Source organism: Prionailurus viverrinus, chromosome E3 (assembly GCF_022837055.1).
Source record: "Prionailurus viverrinus isolate Anna chromosome E3, UM_Priviv_1.0, whole genome shotgun sequence".
Lineage (NCBI taxonomy): Eukaryota > Metazoa > Chordata > Mammalia > Carnivora > Felidae > Prionailurus > Prionailurus viverrinus.
Window position 1 is genome coordinate 27,502,986 of NC_062576.1, and position 23,872 is coordinate 27,526,857.

General features: G+C 42.9%; 1 protein-coding gene and 1 long non-coding RNA gene across 3 annotated transcripts in view; one reads left to right on the forward strand and one right to left on the reverse strand.

Moving 5' to 3' along the window:
* The window catches only part of LOC125154800 (uncharacterized), a 102,312-nt gene that overhangs the window by 44,398 nt on the left and 34,042 nt on the right, over positions 1-23,872 (forward strand). The window lies entirely within an intron of this gene.
* On the reverse strand, positions 5,113-6,071 carry LOC125154798 (ADP/ATP translocase 2-like). Its single transcript, XM_047839441.1, has one exon. The coding sequence runs from the start codon at positions 6,069-6,071 to the stop codon at positions 5,178-5,180; it is 894 nt and encodes a 297-aa protein (XP_047695397.1). The 3' UTR covers positions 5,113-5,177.

Here is a 23,872-nt window from a genome sequence, read left to right on the forward strand (position 1 = left end):
TTAATCGCTGAGCAATGTTTGGAAGTGTTGAATCACTGCACTGTACCCCTGAAACTAATATTCCACAGTCTGTTAACTAACTAGAATTTAAATAAACACTTAAAAAAGAAAATCACTAGTGTCCATAAGCAAGTGCAAATACAATGTTTTTTTTATTTAAATTTATTTTTTATTTTTAAAAATTTACATCCAAATAGTTAGTATATAGTGAAGCAATGATTTCAGTAGATTCCTTAGTGCCCCTTACCCATTTAGCCCATCCCCCCTCCCACAACCCCTCCAGCACCCCTCAGTTTGTTCTCCATATTTATGAGTCGCTTTTGTTTTGTCCCCCTCCCTGTTTTTATATTATTTTTGTTTCCCTTCCCTTAGGTTCATCTGTTTTGTCTCTTAAATTCCTCATATGAAATATAACATATTGAAAGAAAAATACACAACCCATAAGTGTTTAGCTCAATATTTTCACAATGTGAACACACTTGAATAGCCAACACCCCCAAAGCACTGTTGTGTCCCCTTCTTTCCAAAAGTAATTTCCATACTGAGTTCTAATACCACAGATGAGTTTTTGCCATTTAAAAAGATATAAATGGAATCAAGCAATGTGAGATTCATTTAAGTAATTGCATGGAGCTATAGTTGGTTGATTTTTATTGCTGAATAGTATTCCATCATGAGAATATACCACCATTTTATTTATTCATTTTATTATTGTTGGGCATTTGTGGTTATTTCCGGGTTTTGACATTAAAAACAGTGTTGCCTTGAACATCTTTGAGCTTGATTTTTGGTTTACATGTGTAGCCAGTTCTGTCGGGTATCATAGCTAGCAGGAACATTGCTGGGTCATAAAATAAACATTGTTCAAATTTAGTAGATTCTGCTGAACAGTTTTATGAAGTGCTTCTATGAATGTAAACTTCCACTAGCAGTGGATGGGAATTCTAGTTGCCCTGAATTGTCAACAACACTTGATACTGTTTGTCTCTTTTCATGCCCTCATTACTGTCTTAATTTCTACCATTACAATAAGTCTTAATACCTAGTATAGTATGCCCTTCTACCTCATTGCTCTTTAAGATTGTCTTGGCTAGGGGCACCTGGGTGGCGCAGTCGGTTAAGCGTCCGACTTCAGCCAGGTCACGATCTCGCGGTCCGTGAGTTCGAGCCCCGCGTCGGGCTCTGGGCTGATGGCTCAGAGCCTGGAGCCTGTTTCCGATTCTGTGTCTCCCTCTCTCTCTGCCCCTCCCCCATTCGTGCTCTGTCTCTCTCTGTCCCAAAAATAAATAAACGTTGAAAAAAAAAAAAATATTGTCTTGGCTAGTCTTTTACATATACGTTTCAAAATTAGCTGCTCAATTTCCATAAAAACTTCAACTGGAGATTCGATGGAGATTGTGTTAAAGAACTATAGACCAGTTTGCAGAGAATTGACTTTATTACAGTATAGAGCCCTCCAATCCGTGACCATTGTTTATCCCTCCATGTAGCTGTTGTAGGTATTTTAAAATTATTATCAGTGATATTTTAGAGACTTCCATTATCAGTTTTACACATCTTTTGCTAGGTTTATTCCTAGGTTTTTGATATTTTAAAATTTTATTGTAAATAGACTGTTTTGTTGTCTAAATGTGTGCTAGTATGTAAAAACATATTAGATGATTTTCTATTTATCTTGATGGGCCAGGTTTTTAGAAAACTACTTTCTAAAATGTTTATTTATTTAGGGGCACCTGGATGGCTTAATCTGTTAAACATCCGACTTTGGCTCAGATCATGATCTTGCGGTTCGTGCGTTCGAGCCCCGTGTCAGTCTCTGTGTTGACAGCTCGGAGCCTGGATCCTGCTTCAGATTCTGTGTGTGTCTCTCTCTGCCCCTCCCCAACTCATGCTCTGTTTCTCTTTCTGTCTCAAAAATAAATAAACATTAAAAAAATTGTAAATGTTTATTTATTTCTTTTGAAAGAGAGAGAGAGAGAGCGAGAGAGAGAGGGAGAGAGGAGGGGCAGAGACAGAGGGGAGAGGGAATCCTAAGTAGGCTCCACATATTAGTGCAGAGCCCAGCGTGGGACTCAAACCCACAAACCATGAGATCATGACCTGAGCTGAAGTCAAGAGTCAGATGCTTAACTGACTGAGCTGCCCAGACACCCCTTGATGGACGAGGTTTTGAAAGCTTGCTTTTCTCTCGGGAGGCAGGTCAAAGTATGTATGCCAGTGTGCTCCCTGAGCCTCCCAGATGCACTGCACATGGGATGCAGGGTTGCTATATTGTACAACTCCAGGGGGCAGTATCCACACTGCAGTCCAGGGAGGCAACAGTTACATAAAGCAGCGTGTGATTTCTGCCCTATGCATTGTAGAACCCTGACTACCCTGTCTGAAGTATCTGAAAGGTGGCAGACATTGATAGAATTACCCTTCTCTGGACTGGAAAATGCCTGCCTTTAATGACTAGCCTATTTCTCACTAAAAGGAAAGACTTTCCCTCCTTTGAGAAATGAAACAGCATCACCATATGAGTGAGATCCCCCCTCCCCTTCTCCATAGTCTAACTCTTCACATTAAGTTTTATAGCCAATTACACTTCTCTCACCTCTGGGATCCAAAGCTAACAAGTTGATTCTTGACTTAGCGAGGAAGAATGGGAAACCAATATTATGAAGGATGAGGAAGTGGGACGTGATCTGGATAGGGCTGCTACATGCAGCTGTACAGTTTGTGCACTGCACAAAGGCCACTGGCTATAGGGATGAGTTTGTAGGAAGAGGGCTGAAATGCAGTTCTTCTCTGGTCATCAAGCTGTGTGCCCTGGTTTGGGGCTGCATCCATTCTCAGGGGATATTTTCTCCTGATTTACCTGCCCTCTTGAGGCATCTTTTTCTGTTTGTACAAAGCCATCTTCTAGGCTAATGGATACCCTAGTCTAGGCCTTGAAGGTTGGCCCATCTCTAAGTTGACCATCAGTGGCTACATTTATCAGCTTCTCTTGGCACAGATTAGCGGTGTTGGCCAGCATGCTGACAAAATGTTTCTGGAGAACTCCATGCCCTCTTCTACCCTTTCTGTTCGCCTTTTATTGATTCTTCTCTCCTGCCTTTCTAAGTCTGAGCCAGAAACCCTCCTGTTATTAAAAGCAGTCCCAGTTGCCCATACCTTTCATTTCCTTTGAATTACATTAATTGCCTGACAGCTAAAAAGTGAGCTGGTATTTTCAGATTTCAGCTGCTGGTCGGCAAGAAATATTTACCAGCTCCTGCAGATTTATAAAGATGCCACAGAGATGCCTGGAGACTAACAATCAGAAAATACAGCAGCAAAACAACACTATTTTTCAAGGTTAAACGCTCAGAATGCTAAAAAGAAATTGTCCATAAAGCAAAATAGGGATTCAGAAGCAGGCAGCCTGTACCCTGGACAAAAGAAAGGAGCCGGAGGTTTAAAATAAGATTTCACAGCTTCACAATAATTATGAATTTAATAAGGGGAGCTTTATTTTTAATTTAGTTCCAGTCTGGCAGCCCATCTCCTCCCTGCCTCCCCTTCTCCATGGCATTAATGCTCTTTAATGTGGCCCTAAGGCTGAGGTCACAGTGAGAGTGAGGAAAGGCCTCCAGCTGTAAGACTTTCTGACGAAGAAGTATTTAGACAGATGATGTTCCTGCCCCTCTGTAGGCAGATGGGACTAACTCCCACTGGCTTTATTCCCTCCTGGCAGTCAGAAATGTCTCTAGCTATGTAGGAACAGGAGGTTCTGAAAATTCCGACACAGGAAGATTTTTTTCCCCTGATAGGACCCCAGGCTTTGTCTCCTGTTCTCCATGAGCAGAGTAATAAAACTCAGCTCAGGCCACCAAAAATGGTCATGGACCCCCAGGGCAATATTGCTTCAATGCTTACTTACACCCCAAATGGGGTGATTTACATGTGGCTGGTGAAAGGGCCACAGACTTCCAAAAAATGCTTTTTGATAGACTACCTTTTAGTGTTATCTGTTTTCAGGGCCAGACATACTGATTTATTTCCTGTTCATTCATTCATTCATTCGGCAAATATTTATTGAGGTCCTTTTTTTTGAGCTGCTCTTTTTTATACAGGTTAAATTGAATGAATTTAACACACAGTAAATCAATCTAAAGTGAACATATCAGTGGCATTTGGTGCATTCACAGTGTTGTGCAACCATCCCTTCTGTCTATTCCCAAGACATTTCATTATCCCCAATAAAAATCCATATCCATTAAATAATTACTACCTCCAGCCTCTGGTAACTACCAATTTGCTTCCTGTCTCTATGGATATATCTATTCTGGATATTTCATATAAATGAGATCATACGATATGAGACCTTTGTGTCTGGTTTCTCACACTTAGCATAAAATTTTCGAGGTTCATCTACTGTGTAACATGTATCAATTCTCCATTCTTTTTCATGGCCCAGTAGTATTCCATTTAATGTATTTCTGCAATTTGTTTATTCACTCATCTGTTGATGGACATTTGAGTTGTTTCCACCTTTGGGGCTATTTTGAATAGTGTTGCTATGAACATTCATGTACCATTTGTTCGAGTGTCCATTTTCAGTTCTTTGGGGAATGGAATTGCTGGGTCATTGGGTCATTCTATGTTTAGTTTGTTAAGAAACTGCTAAAGAGCTTTCCACAGGGTCACACCATTTTACATTCTCATTTCAAATGCTCTTTTACATGCTTGGATACATCAATGGATAGAATTGGCCCTTACATTCTAGTGAGGGGAGGTAGACAATAAAGCATAAACATAATAAATAAATATGTACAATGTAGAAGGTAATCTGTTCTAGGCATAAAAGAAAAAGTAAAGCAGGGTAAGGGGGACTGGAAGGGTCATGGAGCAGTGGACAGTGGGTTATAATTTAATTAATTAATTAATTAATTAATTAATTTAATGTTTTGGATAGTGTTTATTTCTTCAAATTTATTTATCAGGAGTGACTGAAATAAAAAAATATAATTGAGTCCCGTCATCGTGGAAATAGCTTTAAGAGAAAACTGGTCAGATGAACATTATTGCTTCCCATTTTCAACCAGTCAATAGTTCCCATTGATAAATAGACAGCCAACGGTCTGTCAAGAATGCTCAGGATGTTTTATATAATACAACATGCCTGTTCACAGGGGAAGAAACTAGGAAATAACTTAAGTGAACTTCTTGATTTCATCATACAAGACAAGCACGAAGGCACCACCCATGCCTCTGAGAACATTGGACCACGCCCCCTTGAAAAAAGCTTTGGCCCCTTCATTAGGAGCAATCTTCCTCCAGCAGTCAAGCATGCGTGTGTACATGATGTCGGTTCCTTTGCGCCCTGGCTGCGTCATCATTCGGCGACGAACAGTGTCAAAGGGATAGGAAGTCAACCCGGCAACCGCTGTGACGGACTGTGCGATCATCCAGCTGATGTAGATGTGAGTGTTCTTGGGATCCGGAAGCATGCCCTTTGCAGTATCATAGATACCAAAGTAGGCAGCTCGGTAGATGCTAATGCCCTGCACAGACACATTAAAGCCTTGGTATAGGCCCTTAATCCCATCAGATTTGTAGATCTTAACCAGGCAGTCACCAAGGCCTCGGAATTCCCTTTCTGCTCCAGCCTTGCCCACGTTGGCCGCTAGACGGGTATGGGCAAAATCCAGAGGATACACAAAACACAAGGATGTGGCTCCAGCGGCGCCACCCGATGCCAGATTCCCTGCAAAGTAGCGCCAAAACTGGGTTCTCTTGTCCACGCCACCCAGGAAGATCTTGTATTTATCTTTGAAGGTGAAGTTGAGGGCCTGGGTGGGGAAGTATCTGATAACATTGGCCAGGTTACCACGCCAGAAGGACAGGACTCCCTGCTCCCTGGGGATACGAACCACGCAGTCTATAATGCCCTTGTATTGCTTATCTGCGGTGATTTGCTTGCTGGCATGCTGCACCTGCAGCAGCAGCTTGACCCGCTCGATGGGCGCTACCGTGGTCTTGGAGATGGCCATCACCACTCCACCTGCCAGGGAGTCCTTGGCGGAGGACACAGCAGCATCTGTCATTTTGAAAGGAAAGAGGAGCCGGGCGACTGCGGGACTGCGGTAGGAACTGGCTGGGACTCCGGGACTGCCCATTTTATTTATTGTTTAAGTAGGCTTCACGCCCAGCATGGAGACCAATGTAGGGTTTGAACTCACAACCTTGAGATCAAGGCCTGAGCTGAGATCAAGAGTTGGATACTTAACAGACTGAGACAACCAGGCACCCCATGGGTTATCATTTTAAATAGGATGCTCATGACAGCCTTCCCTGAGAAGGGGAGAATGGAACAAAGACTTGAAGGAAGTGAAAGAACAAGTCAAGTGGATATGTGAGGGAAGAATATCACAGGCAGAGGGAACAGTTAATACAGAGACGCTGGAGTACCTGGCTTATTTGAGGAGGAACAAGGATGCCAGTGTGGCTGGAACAGAGTAGGCAGGGCCTGAGAAGAGGGGTAAGAGAAGAGGGCAGAAAGGTAATGGGTGACAAGATCGTGTGGAAGCTCACAGGCCATTTTAAGGACTTTGATTTTGAACTGAATGCAATAAGAAGCCATGGGAGGGTGTTAACCAGGGCACTAATGTTTGAAGAGGAGGCATTGAAATAGTCCAGGTGAGAGATGTTGGTGGATCATATACCAGAATGAGAACAGTGGGGGTGGAAAGAAGTGGTCCTGTTTGGGATATGGTTTTAAGATGGAGCCAATGACATTTCTTTATGAATTGGATGAGGGTTGTGTGTGGGAGTGACAAGAGTCATGGATAACTGAAATGTTTGGCATCAGCAACTGAAGGAAGGGATTGTTGTCATCTGGAATGGGACAGGCTATGGATGGAATAGGGTTTGGGGGAGAAGATCAGTTTTGGACATACTATGTTTGAGATGCTTCATAAACACTAGATGTCTACTAAATTTTAGGATTTGGAGTTTGTATTGGAAGACAGAGCTGAAAGAGAAGGGTTGGAATGGCTGAAATTTAGCATGGAAGCACCTCTAGATAGAGGTAGTAGCTTGCTCCACTGTGATTTCAGGGAGAGACCTTTATAAGGGGTCCAGAGAAATTTCTGCAATAGCTAGTTATGCCTGATGAAAATAATGAGTGGTAGAGATGGTGACAAAATGAACATAGGTCATATCTAAAGAGGATTCAGTTTCAGCTAATTTTTTCCATGTGAGAATCCAGGCTTAGTGTTTTTAGGGCTTATTTTTCAAGGAAAACTGAAAGTTTGGATTCTTTTTTTTTTAATTTTTAAAAATATTTATTTATTTTTTTTGAGACAGATAAAGACAGAGCATGAACAGGGGAGGGTCAGAGAAAAGGCGACACAGAATCTGAAGCAGGCTCCAGGCTCAGAGCTGTCAGCACAGAGCCCGATGCAGGGCTCGAACTCACGGACTGTGAGATCATGACCTGAGCCGAAGTCGGATGCTCAACCAACTGAGCCACCCAGGCACCCCTGAAAGTTTAGATTCTTATGTTGAATTGCCAAATTAAAAAAAAACAACAACTAGGCAACAGCTACATAAGACATTGTTTTTGTCTGTTAAAGATACTTGAATATGAACTACATGTTTTATGATATTATGGAATTATTATTTATTTTCTTGAGTGTGATAATGGTATCATGAATAAATTGGAGAATGTCCTTATTATTAAGAAATTCACACTGAAGTATTCCTGAATGAAGTATTCTGTTGTCTGCAATTTATTTCCAAGTAGTTCAGAAAAAAAATGTGTATGTATGTGTTAGGTATATCTGAATAGTAGTTATACTATTATTTGAACTTTTCTTTAGACTTGAGAATTTTCAAAATAAGAAGTTAGGTGAAGTGGAATGGGGGAAAACATAGGCAAATAAGAATGTCTATAGGCAGGAACTGACCTATAGGTGTTGCCAGTTTTCAACCTATGTCCTAATAAAATATTGTTTTATTGTATTATTTATGTTATGGAAATAACCTTATTATATATCTGCATTTTATACATCCACAGGACTGTTAGTGTCCCCAAGGTAGGGAAAGTATCTTCTTCCTTGAATAACCTTGGCCTCACTTAGGTAGGAGGTGTTCAAAAGCAAAATGGTTGTTCCTTGCAATATATGTACAAATTATGCCCAACCAGAAGAAGAGGAGCTTAGTCACTGTGGATTCCTACAAAATGGTCGGAAAGAGATTCATAATACTGGCTCACAGGAAAGACAGCATCTTGAAAGTTTGCTGGGAAGAATTTGTTAGATGACACAAAACAGAAATATAAGACACATGCCTTCCTCTGTCTCCTTTACCATCCTCTGTCTGCATAAATGACTCCTGAAGTCACTTGTAGATCTATGATTTAATTATTCTGAGTTTGGGATCCACCTAATGGGTAAATCCTCCTTGAGGTAATTTATTTTCAGGACCTGGGACAGTACTCAGCATACGGCTGTCACTCTGGAAATAACTTGAAAGAATGGACAACTTCATCTACTTACGTCCATTGCTAGACAAAGGAGTCTGCATTTTACATCCCATCTATTATTTATTGGGGAGGGGCTTGTGTGAGATTTCCTGTATGAGTTTGGGAAATGCTGAGAGATTTTATTTTTGGTGTTCAATCTTAGGCGCTTATTCCCCCATGGCCACAGGACTGGTCCATCGTAAGGAATATAAAAAAGCAGTGTTCAGATTTCAAGTTGCTCATAAATCTGCTTCCTGCATTATCATTTTTTATCTGCCTACTTTTGTTTCCCCTGAGTTCAAAGGAAGTGCTTTACCTTAGAAATGATTCACTACTTCTGGGCCACCGAGGGCTTTGAAAGCCACACAATAGAAGTTCCATTTCAAATCCCCCCATTTATAATCATGGGGGAAAGCTGGGTGTTGTCTTGGGGGTTATCAATGATTTCACAAAACTCAACCTTTGTTCCTCATGTGTCCATTTTTCAAAAACTTACTACTCAAATCTCTGAGAGTTGTTGCCCCTGAGGAAACATTTATCTTTGCTTTGACATCTTTTGCACTGTATCCCTTTTCAGTTCTCCTTTCTAACATGGGATAAATGGCTCTGTGGGTTTTGGAATGAAGAGTTACATCTTGCAGTATGTTTGGGAGTATGTAGAAATCCTGTTTCCCTCCCCCATGCCCTGGGTCAGAAGATGGAGGAATAACCAGTTAAGACAGATGGGATTGAATAATATTACAGGTTGAATCGTGCCCCTCTCATTTATATGAACCCCTAACCCCCAGCACTTCAGAAGGTGGTCTTATTTGGAGGTAGGGTCTTTGTATGTGTAATTAGTTAAGATGAGGTCATACTGGAGTAGATTGGAATAATCCAGTGTAACTGATGTCCTTATAAAGAGGGGACATTTGGAGACAGACATGCACACAGGGAGAATGCTGTGTAAAGATGAAGGTGGAGATCCACTATCAAGGAATGCCAAAGATTTCCAGCAAACTATCAGAAGCTAGGAGAGAGTCATAGAGCAGATTTCAGTGTCAAAGGGAATCTGGCTTGCCTTGCCGACACCTGGATCTCAGGCTTCCAGCCTCCAGAACTGTGAGACAACATATTTCTGTTGCTTAGGTCACCCAATTTGTGGTCTTGTGTCTCAGCAACCACACAAAACCAAAGTGGGTGATATGCTTATGACATTTGTCTAAGGGTCTGTATTTGCTTGGAAGGCATAGCATAGCAGCTAAATACTTGGGTTTTTAGGACCAAACACCTTATGAATTTTTAGTTGGGTAATGTGGGAGAATTACTTAACATTTCTGCACTTCCACTTTCCCAAAAATAAAATGCCAAATAATTTTAGATTTAGACCTGATAGAACTGTCATGTGGATTAAATGAGATCATGTATTTAGAGCTGTAGGCTAAATATCTGTCACTTAGTAAGCATTTTTATTTTTATGGTTATATTAGTAATAATCGGCAACATATACTCAGTCCAAAAGAGACCTGTACTACCTGGATTTTAAAAAGTTTTCCTTGGACCACACTTCGCCAATGGCTGCACCTTCCCCTCTTTGACCCCTGCTGTAAAGGCTACTGGTCTGGGGCCCTATGCTATCTCCATCCCCTTTCAGGGATGTAATCTCACTCCATCAAAGAGGGCTTGTTATAACTGACACACAAGACACACCTGCCATTTAAACAAGTGAAAGTAAGATGGTTCTAGAAACTGGGTGAAAATTTGGAGTGGCTGGTTACCAGCATCCTGTATTCATTCACATTCAGGCAAGACATATATATTGAAAGTCAGTGGCCTTGGTGCAGAATCGGACTCACAATGGGTTGTTTTGTTGGTCTCCTGTGAGCAGGGGAAGGGATGCAGCATAATCGTTCCAGAACAACTGCCACTTATTGAAACATATGCCAGGTGCTAGACGTTGCCCTAGAACAATTACCCTTTAAACTTCTTTAAGGTTAGATAAAATTATTATCCCCATTTTACAGATAAGGATACTGAGGCAGAGAGATTAAGTAACTTGCTCAAGGCCACATGTAGTTCATGACAGAATCAGGATATGAACCCATATCTCTCATACTACAAAGCCTGTGTTCTTATCAGCTGCTGCCTCACCAGCACCAGGAATCCAGTGCCCTCAGGTGTATATTTGAAATAGATTGTGAACGAGACATAGAGGAAACTCAGTTTTTGAATCAAATGCTGGCACATTAAAAAAAAAAAAAAAAAAAGACAAACCAAAACCAAAAACCTGCCATGAATTGATGGCTGGAGCAAAATGAGTATTTTCCCAATGTCTAAATTCAGTGACTGAACCTGAGACTTGTTTTAATTTTACAATTGTCTTGAAGCCATTAATCTTGCCAGGCATTATGGTGCAAGTGCATTTTGCCGAGTGGTTCCTCAGGAGCATTTTATTATGATAAAAATCGCAAGTGTGACCCTAGTCTTTTTATTTTGTGTACTCTCCATCATTTCCTATGATAAGCGATATTTCTGTAGTTCACCAACCTCCTCAATCTTTGTTTGTTTAGGGAGAGAATATTAATTAGTGGTGCTAAGGAGACCATGAGCCACAAGTGAAATTTTGATAATGGAATTCCTTAGACTGTCTTTGCTCCCCAAGGCATCCTCTGCTTAAGTAATCCAATTGAATGTAATTATTAACATAAGAATAATGATATTAGTGTTGTTTCCTACTTCAGTTGTTACTCATGGAAAACTGCAAGTTCCCATAAATTTATTGGCCTCTGTTCAAAGTGGAAAATAGTCTCATTTTATGTTTTGTTTCTCTATCATTTTTGCTTTGCTCAACTCATTCTAAACCTGGCAGCTGGATCCTTATGATGGTCCTTATTGGACTTGGGGGGAAAATTAAGAAGTTTCTTGTTCCTGTTTGAAAGAGAAGCCTGTCCCAGGTGGAAATCCTCAAATAGGCTGTCTTCCATTTTCCACAAGAAGTTGTCTTGAAGTTCTATTTGGGCGCTGTAAACCATTCAAGCCTTTTGCAAAACCTCTCCTGGTTTCCAGTATCTCTCTCCCAGTCCATCATCTGGACACACTGAGCATCATGTTTTCCAAAAAACATATCTGGTTTTTAAACTTCTTTCCTGAAAACCCCTGATAGGCTTCCCCCTGCTCTTAGGATAAAATTCAGATTTCTTCTCATGCCGTAATGTTGTGACTCTTGTCTGCCTGCCCGGCCGTCTCCATCTTCACTCGTCTCCCTCTTTCATCCAGTCGTGTTAAATGTTTTTGGTTTACAGAGAGAGTAAACCATCTTTGGCCTTAGCATGTGCTGTGAACAGAGCACTCTTTCCTCCCTAATTCAGGACTTGATTTAGGCACCAAGTCCTCCTAGAAGGTTTCTTGTCTTCACAGGTCAAGTGTCGTGCCTGGTGTTAATTTTAAGGAAGTATAAGACTGAACACTTGCAGATAGACCTTGATGGGACATTGTCTAAGCCTCATGGAACCCCATGAGTTTTGGTTTTTTTTTTAATTAAAAAAATTTTTTTAATGTTTACTTATTTTTTTTTTCAATGTTTATTTATTTTTGGGACAGAGAGAGACAGAGCATGAATGGAGGAGGGGCAGAGAGAGGGAGACACAGAATCGGAAACAGGCTCCAGGCTCTGAGCCATCAGCCCAGAGCCTGACGCGGGGCTCGAACCCACGGACCGCGAGATCGTGACCTGGCTGAAGTCGGACGCTTAACCGACTGCGCCACCCAGGTGCCCCTAATGTTTACTTATTTTTGAGAGAGAGAGAGAGACAGAGCATGAGCGGGGAAGGGGCAGAGAGAGAGGGAGACATAGAATTAGAAACAGGCTCCGGGCTCCGAGCTGTCAGCACAGAGCCTGACGTGGGTCTTGAACTCACAAACTGTGAGATCATGACCTGAGCCAAAGTTGGTCGCTTAACCGACTGAGCCACCCAAGCACCCCAAACCCCATGAATTTTGTAACATTGCCTAAGATTCTCCACACCAACCATCCTTTTTAGTTTCCATTATCCTAGAATCATACTGTCCACTAATATAAGGGGTGCTGTACCCTTTATAGAGGGCCCAACCCCTCTTGATGCACCCATTATAATGTTTCATGTTGTACTATCATGATTTCACATATGTGGCCCCTTGACTACACAGAGACCAGGGTATGCAAGACCAGGGTATGCTTTCTGCAGTGTTACATTCTCAGCACTAAGCCCAGTGTTTGGTGCACTACAGGCACTTAAGATTTGTTTACTTGAGAGGCTCCTGGGTGGCTCAGTTGGTTGGGCATCCAGCTTCGGCTCAGGTCATGATCTCGCGGTTCGTGAGTTCAAGCCCCGCGTCGGGCTCTGTGCTGACACCTCAGAGCCTGGAGCCTGCTTCAGATTCTGTGTCTCCTTCTCTCTGCTCCTCCCCCCCCCTCTCTCTCTCTCTCTCTCTCTCTCTCTCTCAAAAATAAATAAAGCTTAAAAAATTTTTTTAAAAAGATGTGTTTACTTGAATGAGCCTATTTGTTAGAAAATTGGATAGAATGCAGTTTTATTTAATATTTATATAACACACAGTGGATGTCATAGCATATGGGGAAAAAAACCATGTCAAGTAACTGTGTGGATAGTATACTTGAATTCAGAATCTTGATCTAGAGCTAAGGATTACAAACTACACTCCATGGGCCAAATCCAGGCCGCTGCCTGATTTTATAAATGAAGTGTTATTGGAATAATGCCACGCCCACTTAATTACATATTGTCATTGGCTCTTTTGTGCTGCAATGGCAGAATTGAATAGTTGTGACCAAGACCATATGGCCCACTAAGCCTCAAATATTTACTATCTGGATCTTTACAGAAAAAGTTTGCTGACTCTTGGTGTTGGATGCCACTCTCAACACGTTCATGCCTTTAAAAATACTTACTGAGCACCTACTATGTGTCAGGGACTATTCTAGGGATACACAGTGCAGGCAGAGTTCTTTCCTGCAGGGACTTATGGCCCAGGGGAGGGCAAGGAGAGGAGAAAGTATGTACAGAAACAAGCCAACATAAGTGCAGATTGCCCGGGTGCCCAAGTGCTGCAGTGGTATTGAAACAGACTGAGGTGATGGGGGGGGGGGGTGGTGGGCATTGGGGCTGCTTTAAAAGAGCACACCAGAGACAAAGATCTAGATAAGGAGGAACCCATGCAGGCAGGAGAAGCAAAAGTACTAAGACCCTGGGGGACAACGCATTCCTCCTATTGTAGGAACACAGACAGGCTGTGTGTGGCTGGAGTGGAGTGACTGAGGAGGAGGATGGCCCAGGATATGCTGGGGAGAGGATGGATGGGCCTGGATCATGCTGGACCTGGTGCAGCCCTGGGAGAGGAGTTTGGACTTCATTCCTAGTGTGATGGGGACCCAGGGGAGGGTTTTCAGTAGAGGAGTGACAAGATCAGCCGTTGGAAAGACAGTTCTGCTGTATGGCCACTGGCTTTGTAAAGTGGCATTCAAGACCCAGCCACTGCTTGTATTGTTATATTAAAGAAGATTTGATAGTGGCCAACCTGGTAACAGATGTTCTATTTCAGGTGCCATAAATGGCACCATACATCAAACCTGTTGACTTTCTACTTCTGAGACCCCAAAAGCAGCACAGCCCTAGCCCTCAGTGGCCCCACATTAGGTTGGCCAGACACTGTTTATTGGGGTTACAAGCAATGGAGCAGCTGTTGAAATTCTGTCTGAATTCTTGTCTACAAGCAGCAACCTGCAGGCACTCCTCGCTTCTGTTAGGGTTTCAGAACCAGGAGGGACTTCCTGGGGATGAGGGATGCACAGACTTCTTGGCACCTGCAGTCTGGTTTTTGTTTTGATGGTTAGAATGATGGCTGGTGGAGAAGGGGGAAGGAGGCAGGTCTGTTGGCATTCCCCTCCCAGTTCCTCCCCCAGTGCCCCGAGAGGATTTCTAGAGCTCTTCATTTTTCTGACCTTGGAAGGAAGGAAGGAAACTAATATCCATTGAGTAGCAACTCAGGGCTGGGTAGTTATTGTTGGTAGTGACCATATTCCTTTCTTCCTCCCTTCCTCCCTCCCTCCCTCCTTCCCTCCGTCCTTCCCTCCCTCCTTACCTTTCTCCTTCTCTTCTCTTCCTTCTTTCTTTTCTTCTTTCTTTCTTTCTTTCTTTCTTTCTTTCTTTCTTTCTTTCTTATTCACTTATTCATTCTTCCATCCATCCATCCATCCATCCATCTTACAAGAAATGTATTGAGAATTTTGACATACCAGACACTCTTCTTGGCCCAGGGGAGAGGCAGTGAACACAATAGACAAAGTCCCTAACTCCCTTGGTACTGATCTCTTGTAGGGAAGACAGACACTAAACAAATGACTATAAATTGGGTGGATAGCTCCTAGGATGAAAAATAAAACATAATGGGATGGAGAGAGAGTGTGGGCTATTTTATATAGGAAGAGGACTGGCCAGGGAAGGCTTTTTTGAAAAGGGGATATTTGAACAGGAAACGAAAGGAAATAAAAGAGGGAGGCATCAAACTTTCCATCGGTTATTGTTACTCCTTCTTAGAGAAGAGGATCCTGAGGGTTGGAAGAATTCATTGGTTCTCCTGAGATCGGAAGACAGTGGCCACTGTAGCAGCAGCAGTAACAGAGAAAATTTCCTAGGTGTTTGTTTCCTGTCAGGCACTGGATTAAACATTTTATTTCTATTATCTCATTTAATCCTCACAACAAACCTGCGAGGAGGTTATAATTATTTTTAATCCCATTTCAGAGATGATACTGAGGGTCAGAGAGGTTATGTAACTCAGCCAAGGCCACAAAATAAATAAGTGAGAAGCTGAGATTCAAATCTAGGTTCACTGGTCTCCAGGATCCTAAATCGCTTCCCAAACCACAGCTGATGAAGCCGGAATTTGGAGTAAAGTCTCCGAAAACCCCTCTTTTCCAATAGGTCAGTGCTACTGCAGACTTTCAGTGGAAAGCTCAGTCCTTTGATTAGCCTCCTGGAATGGGGCTGGTTGGATGGGTATTGAAATATTCCTAGGTGATGGGGGATCTGTGACCATAGGCATCACATGTCGTATCATCTCTGATTTGCACAGAGACCGCCCTGTGACCAAGTGTCATGAGCCAAGAGCTTGGGTGTCCAATGAAAGTTGACTGGGACCTAAATTTCTCTTTGAAAGGAATGGGCAATGCAGCTCCATTAGTTTGAAAAAAACATTTACTCAGTGCTTCAGTCAATCCTCTGAGTTGGTGAGAAAGACTACAGACATGTGATACAGTTGTATGAATGTGTATAACCCCTACACCACAAATGTTTTAAATGCAACCTGTTCAAAACTAAAATATTTGGGGCGCCTGGGTGGCTCAGTCTGTTAAGCGTCTGACTTCGGCTCAGGTCATGATCTTGCAGTCCGTGGGTTCAAGCCCTGCATCAGGCTCTGTGCTGACCAGGCAGAGCCTGGAGCCTGCTTCAGATTCTGTGTCTGCCTCTCTCTCTGTCCCTCCCCTGCTCATGCTCTGTCTCTCTCTCAAATAAATAAACATTAAATTTTTTTTTAAATAATAAAAAAATTAAAAAACTAAAATAATTAACTTCATCAAATTATTTCCTCTGCTGCATTTCTGATCTTTGATAATGACTCCATTTCTCTACCAGTTCACCCAAATGTAAAACTATGTAATGGTTGGTGTATCTTTTAATCTGTAGGTTTCCCCTTCAATTCTTTTGTTACTAGAAAAAATGGATTATATATCTTGCAGAGCCTGGAAACTCAAAATATGGTCCATGGGTCACGAGCATCAGCATCACGTGACAGCTTGTTAGAAATGTAATGTCAGGCCCTACCCTGTACCTACTGGCTTAGAATCTGCATTTTACCAAGATCCGCAGGTGTTTTACATGCACTTTAAAGTTTGAGAAGCATTGCTGTAGACTTTCCCAGAGTCTAGATATTGCTGATTATGTCTCTGTGGTGTCATTTGACATGTTCTTCTATCTTCTGTGTTTCCTGTACATTGGTAGTTGAATCCATAAGTTTCATCAGGTTTCTGTCTGATTTTTCCCCCCATTTTTGGCAAGACTGCTTCATTAGTGGCCATGTGTTTGTCCATCAGGAGGCACCTAATGTCTGTTTATGTCTTGTTTTGTGATGTTAGCTGCTGTATGATTAATGCCTGGATCCATGAGTTCATTATTAGTCCATGATTAAAAATTTTTTTTAATATTTTATTTTAATTTTTGAGAGAGAGAACAAACAGGAGAGGCAGAGAGAGAGGGAGACACAGAATCCAAAGCAGACTCCAGGCTCTGAGCTGTCAGCACAGAGCCCAGCGTGGGGCTCAAACTCATGAATCGCGAGATCATGACCTGAGCCAAAGTTGGACCCTCGCCTGACTGAGCCACCCAGGTGCCCATATTAGTTCATGATTTTAAAACAGAGCAAGGAGTTGATTTGAACAGACCTGGTTTGTTTTGGAAGTGATTAATTTCTTTCACTTTTAGTTGTCATTTTGATAACACTAATAATATATAACACCAATTGTGTTTTAGGGGCTGTTCTAAGGGCTTTATATAAATTAACTCATTTGTTAATCCTCACAAGCCCCTTTGGCATAGTATGTTAGTTTCCTATTGATGCTGTAACAATTTGCCACAAGCTTCATGGCTTAAAACAACACACATTTATTATCTTACAGTTCTGTAGGCCAGATGTCCAAACTGGGTCTCACTTGGCTAACATCAAGGTGTTGGCAAGGCTGCACTTTTTCTGGAGCCTCTAAAAGAGAATCTTGCCTTTTCCAAATTTTAGAGACCATTTGCCATTCCTCAGCTTGTGGCCCCTCCTTCTATCTTCACATCTGGCAGTGTCACATCTTCAAATCTCTGACTCTCTTCTTCCTCCTGCTTCCATATTTAAGGTTATATTGTGGTTATATTGGGTCCACCTGGATAATCCAGAATAATCTTTCTATTTTAAGGTTAGCTGACCTGAACTCCATCTGTGGCCTTAGTTCCTCTTTGCCATAGAAACTTACAGATTCACAGGGTCCAGGAATTAGAACCTGGACATCTTCAAAGGACCATTTCCTGCCGACCACAATCAGGCTCTGTGGTTCCTGCTTTACAAATGAGCAAAGTGAGATCCATCCAGGTGAAATAACTTACCCAAGCTCACACAGATCCTAACTGTTGGGACTGGGATACAAACATGGGGAGTCTAGCTCCAGAGTCCGTGTTTTGAATCCTACACATGTGAGGTCAGTTTAATTGTTTTTGCTCAACACCAAATTTTCTGAGTCCTTGACCTTGCCAGCCAGGGACATTGAACCTGATGGTTATCAGGGGGTTCCTCTATACAAATGTTAACTGGTGTATTCACTGCCCTCTGCGATGGTGAGTTGGTGTTTGCTTCCCAAAAGGTGGCCAAAATGGGCTTCTTCCGTGTTCAGTTTGTTTCACCTACACCGAAACCCAGTGCGTTGTCATCTACACTGGGAAGATTGAGTCAATCCAACAGCAGGTCTAAATCTTCTGTGTGTGTGTGTGTGTGTGTGTGTGTGTGTGTGCACGCGTGCTGCAGACACCTCTGGCATCTAGTGAGGTCTATAGAGTCCTTGAGAGAACAACACAGAAAGTAAACGCAGAAATAAAGGTGTGTAAAATTACAAAAGATTTCTTTTGTAATTATCCTAAAATATGGTTATCAAAATTTCTAAAGAAACCACCAAATTTTTGTGATAGCAATATATGCCTCTCTACTAATGCATTAAATAACAAGATGTAGTGGTGGGTCTAATAACTATTTAATTTCAATTAGTGATGCATGTAGACAATATATTGAGATGTCTACAACAACTGTAATGAGATATGAAAATATCCGTGATTTATATTGGTGACAGATACTATGAATATTACTGTGATTTGTTGCCTACATTTATAATGGAAGCAAATACTGACAATCGGTTAGAGGTTACACAAAATGGGGGATTTTCCCATTCAAGTTCATGGACTCTCTGAAGTCCGTCTACAAACCCCAGGTTAGCAACCCTGTCTAGTACCTCACTGATTTGTGCTACTTAGTCGGTGTTTATTGTAATTTAATAGAACCCAACAAGTATCAGTTGAGACTCCACTATGGGCAAGACACGTGCCAGCTACTTGGTATAGAACATTGAACAAAACAGATCTGGTCTTGCACTGGATTTTTTTTTTTTTTTGCACTGAATCTTTATTTTTTTTAATGTTTATTTATTTTGAGAGAGAGAGAGAGAGAGAGAGAGAGAGCATGAGTGGGGAAGCGGCATATAGAGAGGGAGAGAGAGAATCCTGAGCTGACAGCACAGAGCCTGATGCAGGGCTCAATCTCACAAACTGTGAGATCATGACCTCAGTCAAAATCAAGAGTTGGACACTCAACCGACTGATCCACACAGGTGCCCTTTGAAATGAATCCTTAGATGGCTTTGGGCAATATGGTCTTGGGCATTCTTTTAAGATTTCTTTTAACCTCCACTGCCCTCCTTGGGTTATTTTAGCTGTTCAATCTGACCACAAGCTCTTGGAAAGCAGGAGTGGTCCTGAACGTTTCCTGTTGCTCAGCCTCAGATGGTAGGCATTGAAGCAATAGGAGGTTCAAAGATCAGTGTTTCCCAAAGTGTGGTATGTGCTCCATAGGTGGTACGCAAAATGATTTTCATTGGTACATGGAAAACACATTTTTACATTCTGTCAATAATGAATTTATTTCAATTTTTTTTAACGTTTATTTATTTTTGAGACAGAGAGAGACAGAGCATGAACAGGGGAGGGGCAGAGAGAGAGGGAGACACAGAATCTGAAACGGGCTCCAGGCTCTGAGCTGTCAGCACAGAGCCCGACGCGGGGCTCGAACTCACAGACCGTGAGATCATGACCTGAGCCGAAGTCAGACGTTTAACCGACTGAGCCACCCAGGCACCCCAATAATGAATTTATTTTAAAATACTGTATATAAAAAGAAACATGTAAAACTAGCTACCATAGGGTGCTTGAGTGGCTCAGTCGGTTAAGCATTGGCCTCTTGATTTCGGCTCAGGTTGTGACCTTACGGTTCATGGGATGGAGCCCTGTGGCAGGCTCCGTGGAGCTTGCTTGGGATTCTGTCTCTCCCTCTTTCTCTGCCCCTCCCCTGCCCATGCTTTCTCTCTGTCTCAAAATAAATAAACTTAAAAAAATTTTTTTCAACGTTTATTTATTTTTGGGACAGAGAGAGACAGAGCCTGAACGGGGGAGGGTCAGAGAGAGAGGGAGACACAGAATCTGAAACAGGCTCCAGGCTCTGAGCCATCAGCCCAGAGCCTGACGCGGGGCTCAAACTCACAGACCGCGAGATCGTGACCTGGCTGAAGTCGGACGCTTAACCGACTGCGCCACCCAGGCGCCCCTAAAATAAATAAACTTTAAAAACAAAACAAAACAAAACAAAAAAACAAGCCATCCCAACACATGATAGGGGTTGCTTTTGCTTGGGATGAAGAATTTTTTTTCTTTGCTTTAAAATTGTGGTGAAAAAGCACATAATGTTAAATTTACCATCTTCAATATTTTCAAGTGCACAGTTTAGTACTGTTAATTATAGTCACATTGCTGTGCAACAGGTTTCTAGAACTTTTTAATCTTGTAAAGTTGAAACTCTGAAATACCAAACATTAATTTCTCCTTCCCCCAGCCCTTGGAAACCACCTTTATTCTTTTCTATGATTTTCACTACTTTAGGGACTTCAAGTGAGTGGAATTATACAGTATTTGTCCTTTTGTGACTAGCTTATTTCATTTGGCATAAGGTTCTTAAGGCTCATCTACACTGTATCATGTGACAAGATTTCTTTCTTTTTTTAAGGCTGCATAACATTTGATTGCATGTATGTACCAAACTTTATCCATTCATCTGTTGATGGACATTAGGGTTGCTTCTACTTGGCTATTGTGAATAATGCTGCAGTGGACATGAGGGTGCAAATATCTTTTTGACATCCTGCTTTGTGTTCTTTGAGTAAATACCTAGAAGTTCGATTGCTGGATTATATGATAACTCTATTAACTTCTCAAGATAACATTTATACTAAGCAGCTGCAGCATTTTATTTTCCTATGAACAGTGCACCTGGTTTCCAACTTTTGGAAACACTTTTGCCAACACTGTTTTGCTCTTTTGATAGTGGCTGTTCTAATAGGTGGGGGGTGATAGAGGAGGAGGATATTTAACACGAAGTAAATAATACCAGAGGTGCTATCCAATCATGGCAAAACTGAAGGTGCACGAATGCATGTAGTTTGAGAAACCTTCCATCAAGACAACCTCTACAAAGGTGCTCAAAGCAGGCTCCGTAGACATGTAGTGCTATGAGACCCATTTTATTTGTCTTTGGCCAGACAATACATAAATTGAGAGTACATGGTTAGAAACTCTTCTAGCAACTTGACTGTGATGCAACATCTAAATATGTGATCATTATTCTAACAATTCATTTATATTGTATGTTATGAAAATCTCGGCTCACAGTGGATTCGAAAACACACAAACCAAAACCGAAACCAAATTGGCTCGAAACTACTGATAGTTTGAGAAGCTCTGCTCTAAAGTTTTTTCAACCGTTACATTTTAACTACCTGACTTACTTTGGCCTCAGTTTTTCCATCTGTCAAATGGGGATGAGAAAGGAAGACACGCCGTGATCGGCTGGTGGCTGGCCCGGTACCAGCAGCCAGGCTGTGGTGTTCTCCACTTGAGCGGTTTCACAGGACCACGTATGGGAAGACTTCGTGCTCAGGGTTATGACACGAGACAAAAATAAAAGTGCTCTGTCATCGCGTCTGAGCACGAAAGTGAGGGTGCCGTGCAAACCACGGAACCACAAACATTCTGTCCTGAGCAACGGGAGCGGTGCTGCTTCTTTCCCAGTGACAGCTGTAGCCCCAGTCTGTATCTCCTGACTCCAGGCGTGGATCGACTGCTGCTTTCTGATGGCACGCAGCACAGAGCAAACCCGCATCCGGTAACACTCTGAGATGCACCACAGTTCCCCATGGTGTGTGGTCTTATTTGTTGCAACCCACCTTTCCAGACATGTTCCTGATAGCTGGAGTGTGTGGACAGGGATAATAATAACAACAATAATAGGTAGCTGAAGGATTACATGAGTTAATGCATGCAAAGTGCTCAGAACGGTGCCTGGCTCCAAGTAGGGCTTATGTAAATGTTAGCTGCCATTATTATTATTATTGTTATTATTATTACCATTACTACCTCTTGTAGTGATTGGTACTGCCTCTTGCCATAGAAGAACCCACACTGTATTAATGGTTTGGTCTGGTTTGAATGGTGTGTGAGTTATCTATTGCTGTGTAACAAATCAACCCCAGTGGAAAAGCTTAAAACAACAAACGTTGATGATCTCACAGCTTCTGGTGTCAGGAATCCAGGAGCAGGTTAGCTGGGTGCTTCTGGCTTATATGGTTGCAGCCAAGCTGCTGTCCCAGGCTGCAACCCAATCAAGGCTCCACTGGGGTAGAATCTGCCTCTAAGCTCATTCACATGGCCGCTGGCAGACCTTAGTCCCTGTTCATGCGGGTCTCCCCATCGGCTACCTCATTGTCCTCAAAACGTTGCGAGTGAGTGATGGCACTGAGGGAGTGACTAAGGAGCGAGAGCAGGTGCCCATATTGTACTTACCCTGTAGACCAACTCTGGTGCCATGGGGAGGGGTGAGGCTATCAGGAGGTGGGGCTAATTGGGGGCCATCTTCAAGGCTGACCACCACAGATGACCTCTCATTATCCCTCCAAATGCCCCCCAACTTTCCCCTCTTGGTTTCACATGTAATTGATTACTAGAAGGCATCCGCCTTCCCTCTGAATGGTGCTTGGGAGACAAACAAGAAATGGGCGTAAGTAAGGCTGTGGTGGGGAGGGGCCTATAGGTGGAGGGTTTCATCCTGTCCGGTTGACATTTGTCACAGCCTCTCCAGGGACAGGATTCTGGGAGAGTCAGCAATCAGCCATACTTCCAGAGAGGGAGGAGGCTCTCTCCTCCAGTCTCCCCTCCCTGCAGTCAGAGCCCTGCATCTCTGACTGACAATGACAGATTATCTTATCAAAACATGGGCCCAGGACCACACTGTGATTGGCTGGGCAGAACCATCTCGGGTTGGAGAATTCTCTGAGAGAACCGATTAGAAGGCATTTTAAGAACAGCGAGCTGATGCTACTCACAGCTGGCAGTTCTTGTTTATGACAAGTAATAATTGCCTCAGGTGCAGAGGAAAGGCGGGGAGGGCTCAGTGAGTTGATTCCGAGAGGACGCTCTGTGCACAGAGTTGGGCTCTGGGCAGAAACGGATGAGTGTAAGCAACTGGGCTAGGAGGTCTCAGACTGCATTTGGGGCTGGGGGAGCATCATGGGGTGGCCCCGAGCCACAGTCTGTTTCCTTCTCTGCCCCGAAAATGCCTTCTGCCACCCAATGGGCAGAAGTGGGGTGACTTGAAATTGTGGGAAGTCCCAGGTGTTCTGAGCAGATTAACCCAAAGCAGCAGGTGTCCTGCATTCGGGCCGGTCCCTGTGAGGGACAAGGGGGCCGCAATACGAGGTGTTCGTGCGACGGCCTGCAACACCCACAGCCTTCACTTCGGCTCTTGCTACCCAATGTGTAGTCCTTGAGCTGCAGCATCAGCATCACCTGGTAGCGTGTGAGAAATGCAGAGTCCCAGGCCCTGCCCAGGACCTACTGAACTAGAATCTACATTTTGACAAGATGACTCATGTGCTCATTAAAGTCCAAGAGCCCTTCTCTGAAGAGGTGAATACCAGCGGGGTGGCCCTCTGGCTCCCTCCTCTCAAATGGAGGTTTTCAACCCTGGCAGCACCTTTGCATCTCCTGGGGAGCTTTTAAAAATCCCTCTTCCGTGGACATCCTCCCAAACTAATGAAGTCAGAATCTCCGAGGCTGGATGCAGGTACCAGAATACCGTAGAGCTGCTTGGATGATTCCGGTGGGTCCCTGGGCTGGAAGCACTGCCCAAGACTCAGCATATTCTTCGGGAGCCCAGGCATATGACTGAACCAGTGTGGCTTCTGGTCCAGCAGAGGCTGGAGAGTGTCTCTCCTGTCCTTGTGGGAACCACAGTGTGTCTGGATCTCCCTCCTTTCCTCTTTCTTACTCCTTCTAACATCTGTGGAATCTTGTCTGTCTGGAGAAACCCACCTCCCCCCAGGATCTCATTCTTGCTTATCTAACCACATTCTCTCTGCTCAAAGGAAAGAAGCAGGGGTATCAATCGAGTGTTTCTGCTTCAGGTAGAAGAAACCTACTCTGGTAAATTTCAAGAGGGAAT